Here is a 26,732-nt window from a genome sequence, read left to right on the forward strand (position 1 = left end):
CGACTGAAGTGACTTAGCAGCAGCAGCAGTGTTCTTGAGTACTATATCAACTCTGGAATTTGGGGCAATTGTGATACATGAGATTTTGTGAGAGAGTCTGTACTTTTAACATAATATTTGGATTCTGAACTCTTTCCTAGCTGTCCAAAGCTGGTATGGACAGTATAGCTGGCATTATTTGAAAATGGCCTTAGAGTTGACTAGAGACCTATCTTGGCTAATGTCAGAGAAGTCCTGAGGGTAACCTCTGAACTGGCCCCAGGCTGGTACATGGTGGCAGTGTCTTGGAAGTGTCTTGGAAGGCACACGTGGTATATGGGAAGGATCTCCCTGCCCTCTGTGGGTCTCCATCCTCTCAAAGAACCCTACGGCTGTGCATGACTATAGACTTGGCTGAAAGGCTCAGGGGGTCAAAAGAGAGAGGTATAAGCTCAGAATGATGTGGAAAAGGGGGAAATCCCCCTTCCCACTGTTCTTCTAGCATCCACTCCCCTACCCTCAATCAAGGGAGGAGGTGCTGTAGCGTTTAGTCAAATTTCTAGTGTGGACCAGGCTGTGTTCACTACAGAGCAGAGTTCTCTGCTTTGAAAGGTGGTACCTCTCTGCCGCCTCCCTATTCCAAGAAGCTGGGTAGGTCAGTCGACTCTGTTCTCTTTGTGATATCTGACCAGGGGCCACCTGGCTTCCACTCTCCATCTCTGTTTCCCTGTCTCTATCTCGATGGCTCAGGGGCCCTTAGTAGGAAAGATAAGACATGATGGCTGTTGCCCTTGAGCACAAGTCTTCTGCTTCCTGCACAGACATTTTGAGCTCTAGCTTACTTCATTCATTCATTAACTGAACAAATATTGTATATTAATGCATGTATGTAGAATCTAGAAAAATGGTACAGATGACCAATTTGCAGGGCAGGAATAGAGAAAAAGACAGAGAGAATGGACATGCAGGCACAGGGTGTGAGAGGGGGAGTAGGACAAGTCGGGAGATGAGGATCATCGTACACTGCCGCCACTGCTGCTGTTTAGTTGCTAAGTCATGTCCAACTCTTTTGTGACCCCAAAAGCTACAGCCCACCAGGCTCCTCTGTCCATGGGATTCTCCAGGCAAGAATACTGCAGTGGGTAGCCATTTCCTCCTCCGGGGGATTTTCCCGACCCAGGGATCGGACCCCGTCTCCTACTTAGCAGGCACATTCTTTACCACTGAGCCTCCAGGGAAGCCCTATACATACACTACCAAGTGTAAAATAGACAGCTAGTGGAGACCGGCTATAAAAGCTCAGGAAGCTCAACTCAGTACTCTGTGATGACCTAGATGGGTGAGATGGGTGTGGGTGGGAGGGAGGCTCAAGAGGAAGGAGATATAAGTATACATATAGTTGATTTACTTCATCATAGAGCAGAAACTAACAGAACATTGTAAAGCAATTATATTCCGATAAATAAAACGAAAAAATATTTACTAAGCCCCTCCAAATGGAGATGCTACCAGCAATAACAACAAAAACAAATCTTTAAAAATGTTATTTTTGCCAAAACTATGGATGACATTTGATAGTTTTCTCATGTTTCTATAGGGAGTAAGTAATATTTAAAAAAATGAGTACACAAATTGGATTCACACACACATAACAAATACATTGAAATGGAGGAGATTCTGAATTTATGTGGGAGGAAGTGGTTGAAATCTTGGATAGGCTCTGTCTTCCAGTTTGACTTTCTCTATAGCTTTTATGGTGGGGTCTGTGGAGCTCCCCACTCAAAATCATCTGGAGGGGAGGAAAGCCATATGTTAACCATCTCAACTTTCCTTCCTCTAGTCAAGGATTTGCTCAGCCCAGTGATAACTTGGTTCCTACCGTGATGCCCAGACAATTTCCCCACCAATCACTCTGGGAGGTAAAGCCCCAGCATGGACTCCAACTTCAGAGTTCTATCTAGTGTATTACTCAACATCCTACCCTCCAAAGGACCGGAACTCTACAGTGAACCTCCACTTTAGTGGCAGCCTTTCTGGCCAACTTTAGTCTTATCAGGACATCATGGTGGCTAAAGAGCAGGTTTGGAGGTCAGACTATCTGGGTTCAAGTCCTGGCCCCACTACTTGTTTGTTACTAGTGACTCTTGGATCAACTGCATTATATTCCTGTACCTCAGATTCCTTATCAAAAAAGGGAAAAATAACAGCTGCCACCTAGGATTTTCATGAAGGATAAATGGAACAAGATGTCTGAGGCACTCAGCATGGTGCCATGCACATTGGGAAAGCTCAGAGATACTTAGTTGCTGCTGTTATTGTTCTTATTCCTCTATTCAGGACAACAGCCTTAACCCAAATGACAGCCCAGAGATGAGATCTTGTGAGCCATGCACAGATTCCCCAGGGACAAGCACAGGCACCTTTCTGGGATGCTGGAGTCACCTTGTGCCCATCTGCTGTGTCTAATTGGACATTATGGTAATGAGCTTGCCATGTCCTTCAGACACCTGGCTGCAGGTCCAGACACAGAGTCTTAGTTAGGTCAGTTTCCCTGTCTGCCCCACATACTCTTCTGCCAATTTGGCCTCTGTCTGCCCTGATCTGCCACAGGCTTTTATGAGAAAGCTATTGTTCCTGTCTCAAGGAGATTTTTAAAATTTTTTATTCGAGTATAGTTGCCTTACAGAAGCTGTACAGCAAGGTGAATCAGTCATACATATACGTATAGCCACTCTTTTTTAGATTGCCTTTCCATTTAGGTCACCACAGAGCATTGAGCAGAGTTCCCTGTGCTATACACTAGGTTCTCATTAGTTATCTATTTTATACATAGTGTCAATAGGGTATATATGTCAAACACAATCTTCCAATTCATCCCATCCCTTTTCTGCCTCCTTGGTATCCATATGTTTGTTCTCTACATCTGTGTCTGCTTCTTCTTTGTGTACAATATAGGTTCAATTGTACCATTTTTCTAGATTCCACATATACACATTAATATACAATATTAATTTTTCTCTTTCTGACCTACTTCTCTCTAATATGCTCTCCTTATCTTACTGAAACCCTCTCTGGAGGCAGAGATGTGGAAAGGCCTCTGCAGCCCTGGTTGTTTCTAGATCCTTGTGTCTGTGATTTAAAGAGATGCATTCTGTGTATAGAGTGGCTTTGAGAGGGACAAAAAGAATCTGTTTTGTAAAGTTCTAATTTGACCCTACCATGTCTGTATAGGTAAAAATCACTCCTGGGTTCTTCTTGTTTCTCCTTATTTCCTTTCTGATTCAGAAAAGAGTCACTATAGAATGGAGTCCCTATAGAATGGTCAACACAAAGCATTTTTTCCTTCTCTCTCTTTGGTCCCCAGCCTGCCCACCCACACTTCTGACCAGAGTCCATAGTAGGTCAAGGGCTTCCAGGGAAGGCTGGACTCCTTAACAGTTCTCTGCATCCTGTTCCTTCCAACTCCTCATGGACCTCAGTTCACCAAGCATCCCTCTATGTCCCACATCTCCAGTAGATCCCCATAGATCCTCATCTATCCCCATCTGTCTCCATCCTCATCTCTATCTATCCCCATAGATCCTCCCCTGGGGCTGATGAGCACAAGCAGATAAGGCTGGTTCAAATCCCAGCTCCACCACTTGCCACATCAGTTACCATGTCTCAGACTAAGTTTTGTCCTCAAATGCAATGGTGATAGCACTCACCTCATAGTACTCTTAGCAGCATAAAATAAAAGGCTATATTCAGATCATACCACAAGGTTACAGTAATCAAAACAGTATGGTACTGGCACAACAACAGACCTATGGATCAATGGAATAGGATAGAAACACCAGAAATAAACCCATGCTCCTATGGTCAATTAATCTATGACAAAGGTGGTGAGAATATACAAGAGAAAGACAGTCTCTTCAATAAATGTTGCTGGGATAACTGGACAACTACATGTAAAAGAATAAAATTAGAACATTCTCTAACATCATATATAAAAATAAACTCAAAATGGATTAAAGACCTAAATGGAAGATCAGATACTATAAAACCACCCTAAAGGAAAACATAGGTGTTCACCAACGAAAATCACAGCAATATTTTTTTGATCCGTCTCCTAGAATAATGGAAACAAAAGCAAAAATAAACAAATGGGACCTAATTAAACTTAATTAGGTTGCACAGCAAAGGAAACCATTGACAAAACAAAAAGACATCCTACTGAATGGGGGAAAATATTTGCAAATAATATGACTGAAAAAGGTAATATCTAATACATATAAACAGTTCATACAACTTAACATCAAAAAAACCCCAAACAACTTGTTTTAAAAATGAGCAAAAGAGAGGGAGGGAACATATATATACCAATGGCTGATACATGTTTATGTATGGCAGGAACCCACACAATATTGTAAAGCAATTATCCTTCAATTAAAAATAAATAAAAGTTTAAAAAAATGAGCAGAAGAATTGAAAAAAGTAGACAGTAATTCAACAGACACATGCATCCCAATGGTCATAGCATCATTTCAACATAAAAGCCAGCACAGGGTCATAGAGACTCCCAGGCCCAAGAGAAGGAGACATGGACCTAGCCTCTTGATGAAAGAAATGTCAAAGAATTTGTGGTCATACTTAATCTTCCTGACTTGATGATGTCTCTTCCTCCAGCTCTACCTTCGACTCCTTCCTCCTCCTTCTCCTGTTTCTCAGAACTTCACCTTCAACTTTCACCTCCCCATGCCTTCATGCCTTTGCAGGTGCTAGAATGAGCTCTCTACCACTTGGCTGCCAAAGCCAGTCCTTCCTTTCCACTGGCCAAGTCCACCCACTGGCTCCTTTTATCTGTGGGTGCTGATTAACCATGGGCCCCAAAGCCAGGCTGGGAGGTCTCCTTCACTGATATAGGACACAGTAAGAAGTATGTTTTTGTCCCCACTCCTGGAAAGTAAGAACCTCGGAGGGCAGGGACCAAGCCTTCACCTATAGATTGGAGTCCCTTGATACCATTCCAGTCCACAGCATGCCTCCAGCACTGTAGGATTCAGAGAGGTGGGTGAGGCTGTACGAGCTCTTACTGAAATAGCAACTCAAGTTAATCTAGAAAAGCCTCATTTTGGGTTCCTAGAGCCCTGGCCATTTATTTAAGAGCTTTCATTTCACTGGGAGAGTCTGACAGGTAACCAGTTAGAAGTCAGAACCATCTGCTGTTAAGCTGCTAAGTCACTTCAGTCGTGTCCGACTCTGTGCGACCCCATAGACGGCAGCCCACCAGGCTCCCCCGTCACTGGGATTCTCCAGGCAAGAACACTGGAGTGGGTTGCCATTTCCTTCTCCAATGCATGAAAGTGAAAAGTGAAAGTGAAGTCGCTCAGTCGTGTCCGATTCTTAGCGACCCCATGGACTGCACCCATCCATGGGATTTTCCAGGCAAGAGTACTGGAGTGGTGTGCCATTGCCTTCTCCTCAGAACCATCTATATGTTGTTGCAAATCTGAATTGAATGATTTGATTGTATCTTTTGTAGCTGTTTTCTGTAACAATGCTTAGTCACTCTTTAATGGTGTGATATTTAATCTATGGACGGAAGATGAATTTTGATGCCTGCGGGTGTAATGGACTATTTGATGTGGTAAGAGATGACTGCACACAGTTTGGCTTCTCACCTTGGGTGGGCTGAGGATAAGCCTGCTATGCGTGTCCCCTCACTCCTATGTCCCATCTTCCCATATGGATCCCTGCCCCTGCACTGCCATACTCCATTGCCTCATTGGCCCCTTTCAATCTGAACTGCTGCACCTTTAGGTTGGCCTCTGGCAGCCCGGACATTATTAGTGTATGAATATTTCCAACCATTTCACTCTGATCTGCTAAAGAGTGAGTGATTGTGTTTTTGGTGGCCTGGGCTCCTTTTCTACCACTCCAGAGGCTTCTCTCTAGTAAGATGATTCATTTAGTTTTTTAAAGCAAAACATGCAAGAAGCAAGGAAGGAAAGAAAATCAGCTTGAGTGTGAGCCAAGCTTACAGAGTTCAGTGGGGGAGGGAACACCAGCAGAACTGTGTGGTTAAAGGACACAGGTGAAAGAGGAAATGCATTTTAGGAGTGTTGCTGTGAACTGCATATTCTTTTCTCAAGATTTAAGAAATACAAATATGGTCATAACCTATATTGAAATTACTTCATGATTGTGTAAAGTGCAATTTTGAACATGGTTTCCCTTTAGGATAGTGTGAACCTGGATGAGCGATGGGGGTAGTTATGACTTCCATGGAATTATGTAATAAAAATCTAGTCCATGCGTGCTCAGTCGTGTTTGACTCTTTGTGACCCCATGGACTGTAGCCTGCCATGCTCCTCTGTTCATGGAATTTTCTAGGGAAGAACACTGGAGTGGGTTGCCATTTCCTACTCTAGGGGATCTTCCTGACCCAGAGATGGAACCTGCATCTCCTGCATTGGCAGCAGATTTTTTAACCACTCTGCCACCTGGGAAGCCCCAAAATAAGGTGGCATAATAATCAAATGCCCAGCATCATGTAGATATTTATGGAGCCACACTGCTTCTAAAAGAACACCTGTGAAGCAGCATGATCACCATAAGGTTATATAGATTGGGAAAAAGAAAGAAAGAAAGGTAGATGTGTCTTCTAGTTCTGCCTACAAAGGAGTAGACTTTCTTAGAGCATATGATTCAAATATTTATTGCAATATGAAAGGAGACAGCTCCTTGGAAAGAAGAAAACAGTGACTGAAAATGGCAGCCCATAGTGCAGTTCTTAGCCATATCAGTTCTAAAACACAGAGCAGTCCCGGTAGAAATACATCCAGATTCAAATAAAAAGCTATAACAACATGTCATCTGAACCATCTGGATTGTTGACCTGGCGGGATCCCTGTGGCTAAACTGGGCAGATCTAGGGAACCTTCTGGCTCCAGCAGGGCTTGTTCTGGTTCTGCTGTATTGCTGGCACTGGCCAGAAATTCTAACAAGGGGGAGTCAGCTAGTTCTCCTGGAGCCCTTCCTTTTCCTTTGGTGTCCTTCGATCCCCAACTCTGGCTGCAAAGGATTTCCCCAGAGGAAACCCTCAAAATAAGCCACTCAATTCACAGTTGTCAACAAGCACCACCATGTCCATTCCCAAAAGAGAAAAGCACCACAACCTCTCATTCAAAGCTTTCTTATTAGACTGCCTACCTGGCTATACTAAACATGTGCCTGGCCCCCCTCAGGTGTGCTTTCTCAGTCTTCATGGGGTCATTGTGGAGACTGTGCATTAACTTCATTTTATAGGAGAAGGGTCAAAATCTCAGAGTACAGGGCCATTGAGCCCACAAGCCTCTCACTTAAAGCCACCTGCTGAAGGGTGGCGAGGGGAGGCAAACTCCACCCCTGACCTGTGTAAATTTCATCTCACCATGCTTAAGGGAGTGTTGTTAAAAACTTTGTTAATCAACTCTACTCAAATACAAAAAAATTGAAAAAAAAAAACAAAACCCAAAAACCTCAGAGCAGGGCTAGGTGCTTAGATTTCTATTATGTGTAATCAAGGAACACTGTGTTGTTTATTCTTTAATTTGGGAGGAGGAAATTATGAAAGAGGATTTGGAAATAATGTTCTGAAAGGGGGTTTTGATATTCACTCTTCTGACAAATGCAGAGAGTGATGAAATCAGAGCAAGCAGCAGTCAGGATGTGAATCCGAAAGTGAGTGCAGAGACAGAGAAGGCTGAATGTGAAGGTGTGAGCTGGAGGCAAGGCAGGACCTGGTGACTGGTGGTACTGAGGGGGAACAGGAAACTGAAGCAAAACCGAGCAGTCAAAAATGACTGCAGATTTCTGGTTTAGGCCTGGACAGCTGTGAGAAGGCAGCAATCATGACCATAATCATGTGACTTGACCCAAAGATGGGTGGAGAAAGGAAGTCCCTTTGGGAAAAATTCTTTTGGCCATAATCTGTGGTCCTTCCAAGCCTACTATGCTATTCTTCCTGCTACCCAAGGGAAGCAACGATGAACAGGGAGCTACATATAACTGGTCTGGGGAGAGATCAAAACAAAGATACCTTCCCTGTGAAATCACCTCCTCTTGGCAAGACAAGAAGGACTTCTGAAGGGCTTCTTTTTTTTTAATTAATTTTTATTGGAGTATAGTTGGTTAACAATGTTGCGTTAGTTTCTGATGCACAGCAAGGTGAATCAATTATATATATACATATGTCCAATCTTTTTAAGATTCTTTTCCCATATAGGTCATTATACAGTATTGAGATGAGTTCCCTGTACTACACAATAGGTTCTTATTAGTTGTCTATTTTATATATAGTATATATATATAGTATATATATATAGTAGAGTTCCCTGGTGGCTCAGACGGTAAGGCATCTGTCTACAAAGTGGGAGACCTGGGTTCGATCCCTTGGTCAGGAAGTTCCCTGGAGAAGGAAAAGGCAACCCACTCCAGTACTCTTGCCTAGAAAATCCCATGGACGGAGGAGCCTGGTGTCCATGGGGTCACAAAGAGTCGGACACAACTGAGCAACTTCACTTTCACTTTCACTTTCTATATAGAAGTGTGTATATGTCGGGCTTCACTTGTGGCTCAGCTGGTAAAGAATCTGGCAATGCGGTAGACCTGGGTTTGATCCCTGGGTTGGGAAGATCTCCTGGAGAAGGAAAAGGCTACCCATTCCAGTATTCTGGCCAGAAGAATTCCATGGACTGTATATTGTCCATGGAGTCACAAAGAGTCAGACACGTGAGTGAGTCAGTCCCAATCTCCCAATTTATCCCTCATCCCGCTTACTCCCCTGGTAACCATACATTTGTTTTGGGAGCACATGGTCAACAAGGACTGTGGAAGCTCCTCCTGAAGGCTTGGGACTGGCCTGCTGAGCCAGATTGCACACATTACAAAAATAACATTTGAGGGACTTCCCCAGTGGTCCTCTTTGCAGTGAAGAGGATGCGGGTTCCATCCCTGGTCTGGAACTAAGTTCCCATATGCTGTGGAGCAGCTAAGCATGTATGATGCAGCTACTGAAGGCTGCACACCCCTGAGCCTGTATGCTACAACTAGAGACTGCAGGCCTTAATGAAAGATCCCACATGATGCAACCAAGATCCCAAGTACCATAACTAAGACTCAACAGGGTGAAATAACTAAAAAATAATTTAAAAATAACATTTGAGTTACTATAATAATACAACATTGTAAGATTTTGTCAGGATAGCTTTTGTTGTTCAGTTGCTCAGTGGTGTCAGACTCTTTGAGAACCCATGGTCTGCAGCACACCATGCTTCCCTGTCCTTCACCATCTCCTGGAGCTTTTTCAAACTCATGTCCATTGAGTCGATGATACCATCCAACCATCTCATCTTCTGTCATCCCCTTCTCCTCCTGCCTTCAATCTTTCCCAGCAGCAGGTCTTTTCTAATGAGTCGGCTCTTCACATAAGGTGGCCAAAGTACTGAAGTTTCAGCTTCAGCTTCAGCATCAGTCTTTCCAATGAATATTCAGGGTTGATTTCCTTTAGGTTTGACTGGTTTCTCTTTGCAATCCAAGGGACTGTTAAGAGCCTTCCCCAACACCACAGTTTAATGCATCAAACTTTTGGTGCTCAGCCTTCTTTATAATCCAAATCTAACATCCATACATGACAACCAGAAAAACAACAGCTTTGACTAGATGGACCTTTGTTGCCAAGTAATGTCTCTGCTTTTTAATATGCTATTTAGGTTGGTCATAGCTTTTCTTCCATGGAGCAAGAATCTTTTAATTTCATGGCTGCAGTCACAATCTGGAGTGATTTTGGAGTTCAAAAAAATAAAGTCTGTCACTGTCTCTAGTGTTTCCCCATCTATTTGCCATGAACTGATAGGAGAGTGGTGTCATCTGCATATCTGAAGTTATTGATATTTCTCCAGCAATCTTGATTCCAGTTTGTGCTTCATCCAGCCTGGCATTTTGCATGATGTACTCTGTGTATAAGTTAAATAAGCAGGGTGACAATATACAACCTTGTTGTACTCCTTTCCCATTTGGAATCCATTCGTTGTTCCGTGTCCAGTTCTAACTGTTGCTTCTTGACCTGCATACAGGTTTCTCAGGAAGCAGGTAAGGTGGTCTGCTATTCCTGTCTCTTTAAGAATTTTCCACAGTTTGTTTGTGATCCACACAGTCAAAGGATTTAGCATAATCAATAAAGAAGAAGTAGACATTTTTTCTGGAATTCTCTTGCTTTTTTCTATGATCCAACTGATGCTGGCAGTTTGAACTCTGGTTCTTCTGCCTCTTCTAAATCCAGCTTGAACATCTGGAAGTTCTCAATTCATGTACTGTTGAAGCCTAGCTTGCAGAATTTTGAGCATTACTTTGCTAGCATGTGAGATGAGTGCAATTGTGTGGTAGTCTGAACATCCTTTGGCCTTGCCCTTCTTCAACACTGGAATTAAAACTGAGCTTTTCCAGTTCCATGGTCACTGCTGAGTTTTCCAAATTTGTTGGTATACTGAGTGCAGCACTTTCACAGCATCATCTTTTAGGATTTGAAATAGCTCAGTTGGAATTCTATCACCTTCACTAGCTTTGTTCACAGTGAAGCTTCCTAAGACCCACTAGACTTTGCACTCCAGGATGTCTAGATCTAGGTGAGTGGTTACATCATTGTGGTTATCTGAGTCATTATATTGAGTTAGACAAGGCTGTGGCTCATGTGATTAGATTGGTTAGTTTTCTGTGATTGTGGTTTTCAGACTGTCTGATGAAGGATAAGAGGCTTATGAAAGCTTCCTAATGGGACAGACTGACAGAGGGGGAAACTGGGTCTTGTTTTGATGGGCAGGGCCATACTCAGTAAATCTTGAATCCAATTTTCTGGTGATGGGTGGAGCTGTGTTCTCTCCCTTCTATTTAAGTAAGTAAGTTCAGGCGCTCAGTTGTGTCAGACTCTTTGCGACCCCATGAATCACAGCACGCCAGGCCTCCCTGTCCATCACCAACTCCCGGAGTTCACTCAAACTCATGTCCATCGAGTCGGTGATGCCATCCAGCCATCTCATCCTCTGTCGTCCCCTTCTCCTCCTGCCCCCAATCCCTCCCAGCATCAGAGTCTTTTCCAATGAGTCAACTCTTCACATGAGGTGGCCAAAGTATTCAGCTTCAGCATCAGTTCTTCCAATGAACACCCAGGTCTGGTCTCCTTTAGGATGGACTGGTTGGATCTCCCTGCAGTCCAAGGGACTCTCAAGAGTCTTCTCCAACACCACAGTTCAAAAGCATCAATTCTTCTACCCTCAGCTTTCTTCACAGTCCAACTCTCACATCCATACATGACCACTGGAAAAACCATAGCCTTGACTAGACAGACTGTTGTTGGTAAAGTAATGTCTCTGCTTTTGAATATGCTATCTAGGTGGGTCATAACTTTCCTTCCAAGGAGTAAGCGTCTTTTAATTTCATGGCTGCAATCACCATCTGCAGTGATTTTTGAGCCCCCTCAAAATAAAGTCTGACACTATTTACACTGTTTCCCCATCTATTTCCCATGAAGTGATGGGACCAGATGTCATGATCTTAGTTTTCTGAATGTTGAGCTTTAAGCCAACTTTTTCACTCTCCTCTTTCACTTTCAAAAAGAGGCTTTTTACTTCCTCTTCACTTTCTGCCATAAGAGTGGTGTCATCTGCATATCTGAGGTTATTGATATTTCTCCCGGCAATCTTGATTCCAGCTTGTGCTTTCTCCAGCCCAGCGTTTCTTATGATATACTCGCCATATAAGTTAAATAAGTAGGGTGACAATATACAGCCTTGACGAACTCCTTTTCCTATTGGGAACCAGTCTGTTGTTCCATGTCCAGTTCTAACTATTGCTTCCTGACCTGCATACAGGTTTTTCAAGAGGCAGGCCAGGTGGTCTGGTATTCTCATCTCTTTCACAATTTTCCACAGTTGGCTTGTGATCCACACAGTCAAAGGCTGTGGCATAGTCAATAAAGCAGAAATAGATATTTTCTGGAATTCTATTGCTTTTTCCCTGATCCAGCAGATGTTGGCAATTTGACCTCTGGTTCCTCTGCCTTTTCTAAAACCAGCTTGAACATCTGGAAGTTCATGGTTCACGTATTGCTGAAGCCTGGTTTGGAGAATTTTGAGCATTACTTTACTGCTATTTACCTGGGGCCAAACTATGGTGGAGTTCATGATCTGAGCCACAGTCAGCTCCTGGTCTTGTTTTTGCTGACTGTATAGAGCTTCTCCATCTTTGGCTGCAAATAATATAATCAATCTGATTTCGGTGTTCACATTCTGGTGATGTCCATGTGTAGAGTCTTCTCTTGTGTTGTTGGAAGAGGGTGTTTGCTATGACCAGTGCGTTCTCTTGGCACAACTATATTAGCCTTTGCCCTGCTTCATCCCATACTCCAAGGCCAAATTTGCCATAAGAGTGTTTCTTGACTTCCTACTTTTGCATTCCAGTCCCCTATAATGAAAAGAACATCTTTTTGGGTGTTAGTTCTAAAAGGTCTTGTAGGTCTTCATAGAACCATTCAACTTCAGCTTCTTCAGCATTACTGGTTGGTGCATAGGCTTGGATTACTATGATATTGAATGGTTTGCCTTGGAAATGAACAGAGATCATTCTGTCGTTTTGAGGTTGCATCCAAGTACTGCATTTCGGGCTCTTGTTGACTATGATGGGTACTCCATTTCTCCTAAGGTATTCCTGCCCACAGTAGTAGCTATAATGGTCATCTGAGTTAAATTCACCCATTCCAGTCCATTTTAGTTCACTGATTCCTAGAATGTCGACATTCACTCTTGCCATCACCTGTTTGACCACTTCCAATTTGCCTTGATTCATGGACTTAACATTCCATGTTCCTATGCAATATTGCTCTTTACAGCATTGGACCTTGCTTCTATCACCAGTCACATCCACAACTGGGCATTTTTGCTTTGGCTCCATCCCTTCATTCTTTCTGGAGTTATTTCTCCACTGATCTCCAGTAGCATATTGGGCACTTACCGACCTGGGGAGTTCCTCTTTCAGTATCCTATCATTTTGCCTTTTCATACTGTTCATGGGGTTCTCAAGGCAAGAATACTGAAGTACTTTGCCATTCCCTTCTCCACTGGACCACATTCTGTCTTAAATTGAAGAAAGTAGGGAAAACCACTAGACCATTCAAGTATGACCTAAATCAAATCCCTTATTATTATACAGTGGAAATGAGAAATAGATTTAAGGGTGTAGATCTGATGGACAGAGTGCCTGATGAACTATGGACAGAGGTTCGTGACATTGTACGGGAGACAGGGATCAAGACCATCCCCAAGAAAAAGAAATGCAGAAAAGCAAAATGGCTGTCTGAGGAGGCCTTACAAATAGCTGTGAAAAGAAGAGAAGTGAAAAGCAAAGGAGAAAAGGAAAGATATAAGCACCTGAATGCAGAGTTCCAAAGAATAACAAGGAGGGGTAAGAAAGCCTTCCTGAGTGATGGAATGCAAAGAAATAAAGGAAAACAACAGAATAGGAAAGACTAGAGATCTCTTCAAGAAAATTAGAGATACCAACGGAACATTTCATGCAAAGATGGGCTCAATAAAGGACAGAAATGGTATGGACCTAACAGAAGCAGAAGATATTAAGAAGAGGTGGCAAGAATACACAGAAGAACTGTACAAAAAAGATCTTTATGATCCAGATAATCACGATGGTGTGATCACTAACCTAGAGCCAGACATCCTGGAATGTGAAGTCAAGTGGGCCTTAGAAAGCATCACTACGAACAAAGCTAGTGGAGGTGATGGAATTCCAGTGGATCTATTTCAAATCCTGAAAGATGATGCCGTGAAAGTGCTGCACTCAATCTGCCAGCAAATTTGGAAAACTCAGCAGTGGCCACAGGACTGGAAAAGGTCAGTTTTCATTCCAATCCCAAAGAAAGGCAATGCCAAAGAAAGCTCAAAGTACCTCACAACTGCACTCATCTCACATGCTAGTAAAGTAATGCTCAAAATTCTCCAAGCCAGGCTTCAGCAATACGTGAACCATGAACTTCCAGATGTTCAAGCTGGTTTTAGAAAAGGCAGAGGAACCAGAGATCAGATTGCCAACATCTGCTGGATCAGGGAAAAAGCAAGAGCGTTCCAGAAAAACATCTATTTCTGCTTTACTGACTATGTCACAGCCTTTGACTGTGTGGATCACAAGCAACTGTGGAAAACTGTGAAAGAGATGAGAATACCATACCACCTGACCTGCCTCTTGAGAAACCTATATGCAGGTCAGGAAGCAACAGTTAGAACTGGACATGGAACAACAGACTGGTTCCAAATAGGAAAAGGAGCACGTCAAGGTTGTCACCCTGCTTATTTAACTTATATGCAGGGTACATCATGAGAAATGCTGGGCTGGGGGAAGCACAAGCTGGAATCAAGATTGCCGGGAGAAATATCAATAACCTCAGATATGCAGATGACACCACTCTTATGGCAGAAAGTGAAGAGGAAGTAAAAAGCCTCTTTTTGAAAGTGAAAGAGGAGAGTGAAAAAGTTGGCTTAAAGCTCAACATTCAGAAAACAAAGATCATGACATCTGGTCCCATCACTTCATGGGAAATAGATGGGGAAACAGTGTAAACAGTGTCAGACTTTATTTTTGGGGCTCAAAAATCACTGCAGATGGTGATTGCAGCCATGAAATTAAAAGACGCTTACTCCTTGGAAGGAAAGTTATGACCCACCTAGATAGCATATTCAAAGGCAGAGACATTACTTTGCCAACAAAGGTCCGTCTAGTCAAGGCTATGGTTTTTCCAGTGGTCATGTATGGATGTGAGAGTTGGATTGTGAAGAAAGCTGAGGGTAGAAGAATTGATGCTTTTGATCTGTGGTGTTGGAGAAGACTCTTGAGAGTCCCTTGGACTGCAAGGGGATCCAACCAGTCCATCTTAAAGGAGATCAGTCCTGGATGTTTATTGGAAGGACTGATGCTGAAGCTGAAGCTCCAATACTTTGGCCACTCATGCAAAGAGTTGACTCACTGGAAAAGACCCTGGGGAGGGATTGGGGGCGGGAGGAGAAGGGGACGACAGAGGATGAGATGGCTGGATGGCATCACCGACTCGATGAACATGAGTTTGAGTGAACTTCAGGAGTTGGTGATGGACAGGGAGGCCTGGCCTGCTGCGATTCATGGGGTTGCAAAGAGTTGGACACAACTGAGCAACTGAACTGAACTGAACTAAACTATCGTGTAGGTAATGAAGATAATGGTGACCTACCTCAAAAGATCCCATGCATGAACTGCTACACTCAGTGCCCCCAACCTTGCAGCAGGCCACCACCGACCCACGCCTCTACCTGAGACTCTCAGACACCCACATGCAAGTCCGGGACAGTCTCTTGTGGGTCACTGCTCCTTTCTCCTTGGTCCTGGTGCACAAGGTTCTGTTGTGCCCTCCAAGAGTCTATCTCCCAGTGCTCTGTAAGTTCTGGCTGCTGTATAGTGGGGTTAATGGTGACCTCCTCCAAGAGGGATTATGCCACACCCAGGTCTGCTGCACCCAGAGCCCTTCCCTGTGGCAGTTCACTGCTGACCCGTACCTCCACAGGAGACGCTCAAACACAGTTCTGTCTCAGTCTCTGTGGGGTCCCTGGGTCCTGGTGCGCACAAGGTTTGTTTGAGCCCTCTGAGCATCTCTGGTGGGAATGGGGTTTGATTCTAAACGAGAATTCACCCTTCCTACCATCTTGCTGGGGCTTCTTTGCCCTTGCACATGGGTTATCTCCTCACAGCTGCTCCAGTGCCTACCATCTTACTGGGTTTCTCTGACCTTGGATGTGGGGTATCTCCAGAGGGCCGCTCCAGTGCCACGCAGCCACCGCTCGCCTTGGTTCATTATATATATTATATATAGTATAATATATATATATAGTATAGCTATACTCATTATACTCATATAGCTCATTATATATAGTATATATAGGATTATTATATATAGTATAACTTTTGTATAGTCTTCTGTGTATTTTTGCCACCTCTTCTTAATATCTTCTGCTTCTGTTAGGTCCATACTGTTTCTTTCCTTATTGAGCCCATCTTTGCATGAAATGTTCCCTTGGTATCTCTAAATTTCTTGAAGAGATATTTCCCATTCTATTGTTTTCCTCTATTTCTTTGCACTGATCAGTGAGAAAGGCTTTCTTATCTCTCTTTGCTATTCTTTGGAATTCTGCATTCAGATGTGCGCATCTTTCCTTTTCTCCTTTGCCTTTTGCTTCTCTTCTTTTCTCAGCTATTTGTAAGGCCTCCTCAGACAACCATTTTGCCTTTTTGCATTTCTTCTTCTTGGGGGTGGTTCTGATCACTGCCTCCTGTACAATGTTATGAACCTCCATCCATAGTTCTTCAGGCACTCTGTCTATCAGATCTAATCCCTTGAATCTATTTGTCACTTCCACTGTATAATCGTAAGAGATTTGATTTAGGTCTTACCTAAATTCTTCAATTTAAGTCTGAATTTGCAATAAGGAGTTCGTGATCTGAGCCACAGGATAGGTAAAGCTAAAATTCCACGAAGTCTTTCTTTTGTCAGTGCTAATATTTGCATCTTTTTACTTCTCATATTACAATTATTACTATAGTCACACAGCTAGGTACCCTCTAGGAATAAATTATGTCACAGAACAGGAAAGAAGTCAGGAGTTATTTTCTTTTGTACTTTATCATGCATTTAACTCCTTGGAGAGTACAGATAATATGTGTTTTGAATGTTTCTAATTTATTAGTACTTTAAAAATCTGATTTAATCAGGCCTTCAAAAAAACCACATAAATTAATGTTGTTTAGTTGCTCAGTCATGTCTGATTCTTTAGCGACCCAAGAACTGTAGCCCACCAGACTTCTATTCATGGGATTTCCCAGGTAAAAATACTGGCATGGGTTGCACTTTCCTCCTCCAGGGGAATCTTCCTGACCCAGGGGTCAAACCCGAGTCTCCTTCATTGCAGGCAGAATCTTTTCTTTATCGCTGAGCCACCAGGGAAGCCCTATATAATAGCAATTAGCTAATTCTAAACTGAATACTAACTCCAAAAGACATGTGTTATTAAAATAGATTCCAGGTAATCAGTCATATACCTCCACTCTCATAAAAGTAAACACTAAAAGGAAAAAATAAAGAGAAAAATGGACAAAACAAAGCTTTGTTATTTTATTATTCTAATTTAATTTCCAGGTAAAATGCCCTTCTGTTATACTTCAAGATTTAAAATCTAGCCAATTTTCAAAGTTTATAAAATTATTTTTATTTTAAGCAGCAATAATTTGCCAATGAGATTAATGTGTTTATTGCTACTTAGAGACTTCAAAGAGTCTTATTTTCGATTTGTAACAAAAACTTCTCTGTCCTTCTGGATAATGGCTTGGGATTCTGCATTTTTATATGGCCTGGATTTTGTATTTTTATATTATAGCAAGAAGATTTTTGATTTGCATATGCTTTGATAGCCATATTAGAACATTTTGTACATCCAGTCTCTTCCTGTTCCTTAATTTGGCACTTGTTCTATAAAACAATTTTGAAAATGCAAATTACTTTACATTAAAAATATAAATTCTTATGGCATAATTTATGCAGTCTTAATGCACTGACTCCTAAAGCTATAATTTATTATTACATTTTAATTTATCTGATTTATGTGTGTGCCCTGAGTCAATATTCCAATTATTTGCAAACTCAATTAAGCTTTGTCTTGATAAATTTTTACTTTTTGACAAATTATGCTACACTTGTGCAGAAAACTTCATTCCTAGTATATCGGTCATTCATATGATATATTTGCAAAATGGAAATTCATCCATTTTCCAAAAAGACTGAGATGTTGTCAGTCCAGGAGGTATACTGGGAAGTGAGATTTTTCCAAGTTTGTACTTGAAAAAATGTCAGTTTTCTAAAGTGTTCAACTTTTAATTATTTTGAATATGACATGGTAAGTCACATACTTATTCCAAGACATTACAACTTCATCAAGTTTGAATACACTTTCACTCAGTAATAATATTTTATATATTTTATAGAGATGATTTTATTTAAAGTGTATCTTTATACAATTGATGAAGACAGTTATGTTGAATAGTTTGTTTTTTGAACTGAACATGGAGGAAATGTTCTATGTCACAGAAATCCTGGAGAATAGCTTTGAAAGGAATGGGACCAGTACTAAATTAATTTACACACAAATCCCCCCTTTTCACATTGGTTCATGCAGAATGAAGAAACAGTCATGAGATTTCATGTATCCTGAGATTTCATGTATCCTAACACTTATTTTCTTGACTCTAAAAAGATAAAAAATTGCAAGTTGTGTTCATATCTGATACTGTATTTAGACCTTAAATTATGTCTTATTTCTCATTTAGTTAAAATTCAAAAGAAGAAAATGGGTGTGTCATAAGGAAGGACTCTTCTACCAAACTTCCAGTGTAGGACCATACAGTCAATGATTGGGTCTAACATTTATTCTATGACACACTTCTAAAAGAAGGCCATGCAGCACAGCAAAGAACAAAAGCAGCTGTGTTCTGCTTCATCCCGAGCAACAGGAATGGGAAAAGTACTCACGTTCTACAAAGTAAGAGCTGGCATCAATCTTCCAAATGATCTGGCCCCGATGAGAGCCATTGACTCCACGGTTCTTATAGTCCAGGAAGTTTTCCGACAAGACCTCATCTATATTCCCAGGAAAGGGAGAAAGCAGAGTAGAGAAAACATATTAGAGAAACATATTAGCTAACAGAATTTTTAGAAAAAAATAAAAGAGCAAAAGATATTAATGCCACCTCCAGCTCAACAGAAGAAAAAGCACCTGGAGTTACAGAAACAGAGAGTAAGAGGTGTTCTCAGGTACCATCTGGATCAACCCCTTTTTAATCCAGAAATCTCCTTCCTACCTCTCAGCACTCCCGGCAAGTGATCATCTGTGCTCATGCTCAGTTGCTGAGTCATGTCCAATTCTTTGAGACCACATGGACTATAGCCCACCAGCCTCCTGTGTCCGCAGAATTTTCCAGATAAGTGGAAAATACTGAAGTGGGTTGTCATTTCCTACTCCAGGGGATCTTTGTGACCCAAGGATCGAACCCGTGTCTCTGACATTGGCAGGAAGATTCTTTGTCACATCTGGCTTGTTCTTGAACGCTCCAGAAACAGAGAAATCATTGCTTCTCTGGCAGTTCATTTCCCTTCCATGTATAGAATCTCAGTGCAAAAATCTTCCTCATAATGCTTTCATTAACTGGTCCCTATTTGGGTCTAAGAATGAGGCATAAAGAAGACATCTGAGCACACTTTTTCTTTGGGGCCCAGTTCCCATGGGTTCAATCTTATATCATCTCTTCTGGGACCCATCCATGAATTTATCCATCCATCCATCCATCCTTCATGCACTCATGTATTCATCTGTTCATTCAACAGATACTTATTGAGATCCACCCATCTGCCATACTGGGAAAGTGCAGGGGCCACAGTGTTGAGCAAAACCTTTCTGAACTAAAACTTGCAAACAATTGAAGACACAGATTTTACACTGAGTAAAGAAATAAATGCATTATTACAACTTGCAAAAGGGGAGAGGAAGGAAAAGAACAGAGTGCTCTGACAAGAAGCTACAGGAAGGGAGGGCAACAGGAGGTTGAAGGAGAGATGAAGGATGAGAAAGAGCCACCGGGGTAGAGATGGAGGATGGAGTAAGGTCTCCATGTGGTATCCAAGCCTGGAGCAGGGCAGAGTCTGCTCGTGGAAGCACTGAGAGGAGCGGAGGGTGGGGGGACTGTGCTCTTTTTCCCTCCTGCCCTTCTTCTGATGTCATATTGTAACCCATCAATGTCCTTCTTAAAGCTGGTGTCCAGAGAGCAAGGCAGCATCCTTGGAGAGGACAGATCCATAAAGACATAACCAATTGCTTCTTCCTTGGTTCCAGACATTATGTTCTCAGCACAAAAACAGTGATATGAATTTTACCTTAATCTTCTATGGGGCCTTTGCAGTTTCCACTTTACCAGAAAGTAACCATCCAAGCTAAATGGATCTGAAGCTGTGAGAAATCCATGTTTTTTTTTTTCCTCTGTTACAATACTGTTTAATGACTTACTGTTTTAACATCATTATGATGATAACATAACAATAACAATAAAAAATAACAAAAGCAACAACAATAGCTTGTATGGTCATGGGAACAATAGAGGACAAATGTAGCTCTAGAAAAGGTAAATATCATATCTACATTGCTGTATTTGTTTTCTTTTGCTGCATAAGAAATTACAACAAACAATGGCTTTAAAAAAACACATTTTTATTTCACAGTTTCTTTGGGTCAGAAGTTTGAGCACAGTCTAACCTGGTTCCTTGCTCAGGGACTAATAAGCTGCTACCTAGGTGGAGAAGGCAGTGGCAGTACTCTTGCCTGGAAAATCCCATGGACGGAGGAGCCTGGTAGGCTGCAGTCCATGGGGTCTCAAAGAGTTGGACACAACTGAGCGACTTCATTTCACTTTTCTCTTTCATGCATTGGAGGAGGAAATGGCAACCCACTCCAGTGTTCTTGCCTGGAGAATCCCAGGGACGGGGGAGCCTGGTGGGCTGCCGTCTATGGGGTTGCACAGAGTCGGACACGACTGAAGCGCCTTAGCAGCAGCAGCAGCAGGTGTCCATTGAACACCTCTGAGGCTTATTGTCTCTTCCAAGATAAAATAGTGCTGGCAGAATTCAGTTCCTTTAGTTGTAGTACTGAGGCTGTAATCCCATAGAGGCTATCTATAATTTGCTTCTATGTGGCCCTGCTCCATAGCTGGTTCACATCATATCAACTTGCTTATTTGAAATCAACCGAGGAGTCTATTGCTCCAGCCACTAAGACAGTGTCTTCTGCAATGCAGCATCATCATGGGAGTGACATTCCATCACCTTTGCCATGTTCTATTGGTTAGAAGTAAGTCACAAGTCTTGCTCTCACTCAAGAGGACAAGTTTGTGAATCATGGTGGATGACTTTACAGTGTATCCACTTGTCCATGATAGTCACTGAAAGGCAGCATAGAACACTAGTTAAGAATTTAGACCCTAGCTCACACATGCTCAAATATCAGCTCTATCATTTTCTGGCTTACTTGATATTTGGAAGGTACTGAACCATTTTGTGACTCATTATTTTCATGTTTCAAAGAAAGCTAATGATAAGATCTATACCTAATATTTTTATGAGGACTAAGTGTATTAATTCATTTTAAACATTTAGAAGATTGCCTGGTACATAGTAAGGCTTTGATAACATTACTGTTGCTGACTATTATGAATAAATAATCTCATTTTTATACTCTTTAGGAAAGAGGTAACACTTTATGTCACTGTTTGTGCTTCCAGTAAAATGACAAAAGCCATAGTTAACCACTACATTATTTCCCCTTGCCTGCCAAGATATCGGGGCTTCTCCAGTAACTCAGCAATAAATAATTTGTCTGCAATGCAGGAGCTACAGGAGAGGTGGGTTCAATCCTAGGTCAGGAAGATTCCCTAGAGGAGGGCATGGCAATCCACCCCAGTGTTCTTGCCTGGAGAATCCCATGGACAGAGGAGCCTGTTGGGTTACAGTCCATAGCATCACAAAGAATAGGACATGACTGTGTGACTTAGCATGCACACATGCACCAAAATATCTGCAACTTTAATCTTTGAGATTAAATCCATCACAGTGGCTGGGGAAACAACCAGAACTTGGGGGCTTCTGAGAGCAGACCCAGAACTCAGATTCTGCAGAGAGGGGCTAGGTCATGGTGGCCCTTTTGGCAAACTGAGGTTCACTCTGTGCATCTGGCCAGAATGGGGAAACAGGGATGAAGTGAAAAGAGAGAAGAGCTTGTGGCTAAGAGACCCAGTTCCAGGACCTGTGTGTCATTTACCAATAGTGTCATGCCTACAGCTGCAGGTCCTCATCCACAAGGGGGCAGGTGGTAACCGGGGCCTCGCTGGGGAGGATTACATGAGATCACCGGTAAATGTGCTTGTGACCCGCAAAGTCGACTGCACATTTTCAGCTGCCCCTTCCTTGGCAAAGACAATCAGGCAGAGCAGCATCGTCTCTGCCTCAGTAATATCAGGAACTGTTTGTATCTCTTGGAAAATCACTTGTTTGCAAAATCTGTCTGTCTTTGTAATCACAGTGTATGCTCACAGCCCTGTTTGGGTTACTAAGATGATTGCATAATACGTCTTTTACAGTAATTGTCTCATTTCAGCAAAAACAAAAACAAAAACAAAAAACAAAAAGGCATAATATTTCCCTAGTTCCCTGGGTCTTCAGTACCTGGACAGAATTTGCCTCATTATGGCAATTCTCCAAGGAGAGGTATTTTCCTGAATTTATCCACTCTGATCACCAGAATAGTCACTTTAATAGTTATGGTCAGGTACCCACATAGAATAACACCTAGAAAGGGAGTGTTCCTTCATGCACTAGGTAAATGTGTATTGAGTATTTGCTCCACTTACCATGCTACACCCTGGGGACATACTGCTGAACAAGACAGAGCCTATGTTCTCAGGAAGTTCCTAATAGATTTGAGGAATTTTTTTTTTTCAAGAACACAGGCAATTTCTTTAGAAGGCTGTGGGTATTAGAATGGGCTAAATATCTAACCACAAGGGAACAAATGAAAAAAGGATGGGGGTGAGTGGTGGGAAAATCAGAAAAGGCTGCAGAGAATAACACACATTTTAAAGAGACAAAGATACGTTCCATTGTACAGGTTAAACACATATTAAGAGATTGCCAATTGATCCTGATGAGCATCCCATTCCCTTACAGTAACTGTAACACTTCATAGCAAGTATCACACAAGAGAACAGAGTAGTCTGTATCCTTGCCCGGACCATCTGTGCTGAGCGGTCAGCTTGCTTCTCCAAGGTATGTACCGCCAACTGTTAGAAGTTACTAGTCTTTGCTTGGGAATCCAGGTGTACTGTTAGGATCAGATGCAGGAAAACAGAATCAGACCAGATATTTTACACAGTAAGGGATTTAATGCGGAGAATTAGGTATTAGAAAGATGGATCCAAGGCACAGCCGCAGCAACTGCCTCTCCACCTGCAATGAGAGTGACCAGCCAGTGGCAAGCTGAGTAGGTTATTGCCACTACTACATGGCTGCCTGCTGACACCCAGGAAGTGAGTGTGGGGATGCTAGGGCACTGTGACAGAAAAGCTTAATTCCTCAGAGCCATGCTTGTGGCCACCACAGACTTAACATCAGGAGGAACCACCCAGCTCACTTCTGCCTTCCCAAAGAGGCACAGGTGCATCTAGATGAAGGGAGCAAGTTTGCACCTGGAAAATGGTTGCCCAGGAGTCTGGGGAATGTAACTTTTAGGGACCAGAGTCTACACTAGAGGAGGCTCTGGAGAAGAAAAGAGGACTGGGATGGTGGAGGCCAAGCCATGCCCTCCACCACACTGAGGAATGGCAGCCCCCCTGGTTTCCTACAACCAACCGAGGTTCTTTTTTCTGCATCCTTCGTTGGGGTGCAAGTCTTTGTGGAGCTGTTTATTTGATTACAGGGATATCTACAGCCACCTTGAGGCAAGTATTTTGACCGTTACTAGCTACGTGAACTTCAATTCAGTTCAGTTCAGTTGCTCAGTTATGTCCAACTTTTTGTGACCCCATGAATCGCAGCACACCAGGCCTCCCTGTCCATCATCAACTCCTGGAGTTCACTCAGACTCACATCCATCGAGTCGGTGATGCCATTCAGTCATCTCATCCTCTGTCGTCCCCTTCTCCTACTGCCCCCAATCCCTTCCAGCATCAGGGTCTTTTCCAATGAGTCAACTCTTCACATGAGGTGGCCAAAGTATTGGAGTTTCATCTTCAGCATCAGTCCTTCCAAAGAAATCCCAGGGCTGATCTCCTTCAGAATGGACTGGCTGGATCTCCTTGCAGTCCAAGGGACTCTCAAGAGTCTTCTCCAACACCACAGTTCAAAAGCATCAATTCTTCTACCCTCAGCTTTCTTCACAGTTCAACTCTCACATCCATACATGACCACTGGAAAAACCATAGCCTTGACTAGACAGACCTTTGTTGGCAAAGTAATGTCTCTGCTTTTGAATATGCTATCTAGGTAGGTCATAACTTTCCTTCCAAGGAGTAAGTGTCTTTTAATTTCATGGCTGCAGTCACCATCTGCAGTGATTTTGGAGCTCCCAAAATTAAAGTCTGACACTGCTTCCACTGTTTCCCCATCTATTTCCCATGAAGTGATAGGACTAGATGCCATGATCTTAGTTTTCTGAATGTTGAGCTTTAAGCCAACCTTTTCACTCTCCACTTTCACTTTCATCAAGAGGCTCTTCAGCTCCTCCTCACTTTCTGTCATAAGAGGTGTCATCTGCCTATCTGAGGTTATTGATATTTCTCCCAGCAATCTTGATTCCAGCTTGTGCTTCTTCAAGCCCAGCGTTTCTCATGATGTACCCTTGCATATAAGTTAAACAAGCAGGGTGACAATACACAGCCTTGACGTACTCCTTTTCCTATTTGGAACCAGTCTGTTGTTCCATGTCCAGTTCTAACTGTTGCTTCCTGACCTGCATATAGGTTTCTCAAGAGGCAGGTCAGGTGGTCTGGTATTCCCATCTCTTTCAGAAGTTTCCACAGTTTAGAAAACCACTAGACCATTCAAGTATGACCTAAATCAAATCCCTTATGATTATACAGTGGAAGTGAGAAATAGATTTAAGGGCCTAGATCTGATAGATAGAGTGCCTGATGAACTATGGACTGAGGTTCGTGACATTGTACAGGAGACAGGGATCATGATCATCCCCATGGAAAAGAAATGCAAAAAGCAAAATGGCTGTCTGAGGAGGCCTTACAAATAGCTGTGAAAAGAAGAGAAGCAAAAAGCAAAGGAGAAAAGGAAAGATATAAGCATCTGAATGCAGAGTTCCAAAGAATAGCAAGGAGAGGCAAGAAAGCCTTCCTCAGCGATGGAATGCAAAGAAATAGAGGAAAACAACAGAATAGGAAAGACTAGAGATCTCTTCAAGAACATTAGAGATACCAAGGCAACATTTCATGCAAAGATGGGCTCGATAAAGGACAGAAATGGTGTGGACCTAACAGAAGCAGAAGATATTAAGAAGAGGTGGCAAGAATACACAGAAGAACTGTACAAAAAAGATCTTCATGACCCAGATAATCATGATGGTGTGATCACTCACCTAGAGCCAGACATCCTGGAATGTGAAGTCAAGTGGGCCTTAGAAAGCATCACTACGAACAAAGCTAGTGGAGGTGATGGAATTCCAGTGGAGCTATTTCAAATCCTGAAAGATGATGCTGTGAAAGTGCTGCACACTCAATCTGCCAGCAAATTTGGAAAACTCAGCAGTGGCCACAGGACTGGAAAAGGCCAGTTTTCATTCCAATCCCAAAGAAAGGCAATGCCAAAGAATGTTCAAAGTACCTCACAACTGCACTCATCTCACATGCTAGTAAAGTAACGCTCAAAATTCTCCAAGCCAGGCTTCAGCAATACGTGAACCATGAACTTCCAGATGTTCAAGCTGGTTTTAGAAAAGGCAGAGGAACCAGAGATCAGATTGCCAACATCTGCTGGATCAGGGAAAAAGCAATAGAGTTCCAGAAAAACATCTATTTCTGCTTTATTGACGATGCCAAAGCCTTTGACTGTGTGGATATTGTGAGCTTAGGCATTATATTTAATCCCTCTGTGTCCTTGCTTCCTCACCACAAAAGAGGGATAATATTAATTCCAACCTCAAAGTCCGTTGTGAGGAATAAATGAGCTAATAGAGGTAACGGTCTAAGAACAGTGTCAGGCATCTAACAAGTAGCTATTTGTATTTATAGTCTGGGCTAAAAATAGAGCCCTTTATGGCAAAGCTCCCTGATACTTAATGTGCAAAACCATTAATAATAGTCTGAAACATTAGCTTAGGCTAGTGCTATTGAATTTTTTCTCATCACTCATTTTGTACAAAACATATAGAGGTATATCAGGTTTCTCAAAAAAGACTGCATTTGCTGGTTGATACTTATTTCTTCTAGTATGAAGCATCATACCTCCTGCTCCACAATTTATTACAGAAAAAAAACTCTCGCAAGTAATTAAAATTTTGAATCAGAAAGTTCCAGTGAAGCTCACAGAAAGAAACACATCTAATAAACAAGGACTGCATTTGTCTTCAAAATGCTTTGTCTTCCAAATGAAAACTGTAGCCATGCTTCCGACATTCTAATCTATAAAAGAAGAGTATATATTGCTGTTGAGAACAGAATGGGCAAGTGAGCACAGAATAAAGGGAAGTTGATCCACTACCTAAGCCTACCAGAAAAAATACAGAGTAGCTTCCATTTCCCCGAGGAACTCACCCCTTCTGATAACCAACCTTGGAAAAGTCTCCAAGGTCCTCCCACTATCACTAGACTATGGGTTTACTAAATAGTAGGCCAGGAGATCTGGGGAGACTCTACTTGCCTTTCACACTACTAAGCGAAGATTATAGTTCTTGAGTTCTCTTGTTCCAGGAAGGGAATCTGGGGATAAAGGATGGGGGAGGCCTTAAAAATAAATGCCGCTCTTTTTTTCTGTAGCTTTTCCTTCAGATTGTTTCTTTAAAACAGTATTCTAACTGGTTGTACCAAAATTGGGAAACATAGCTTCAACTCTT

General features: G+C 42.3%; 1 protein-coding gene across 1 annotated transcript in view; it reads right to left on the reverse strand.

Moving 5' to 3' along the window:
* HECW1 (HECT, C2 and WW domain containing E3 ubiquitin protein ligase 1) overlaps positions 1-26,732 on the reverse strand; it is a 483,654-nt gene that overhangs the window by 240,506 nt on the left and 216,416 nt on the right. Inside the window, exon 4 of the mRNA XM_055590733.1 lies at positions 18,608-18,715. Within this exon, the coding sequence (XP_055446708.1) occupies positions 18,608-18,715 (108 nt within the window). The remainder of the gene's footprint in view (positions 1-18,607; positions 18,716-26,732) is intronic.

Source organism: Bubalus kerabau, chromosome 8 (genome assembly GCF_029407905.1).
Source record: "Bubalus kerabau isolate K-KA32 ecotype Philippines breed swamp buffalo chromosome 8, PCC_UOA_SB_1v2, whole genome shotgun sequence".
Taxonomy (NCBI): Eukaryota; Metazoa; Chordata; class Mammalia; order Artiodactyla; family Bovidae; genus Bubalus; species Bubalus kerabau.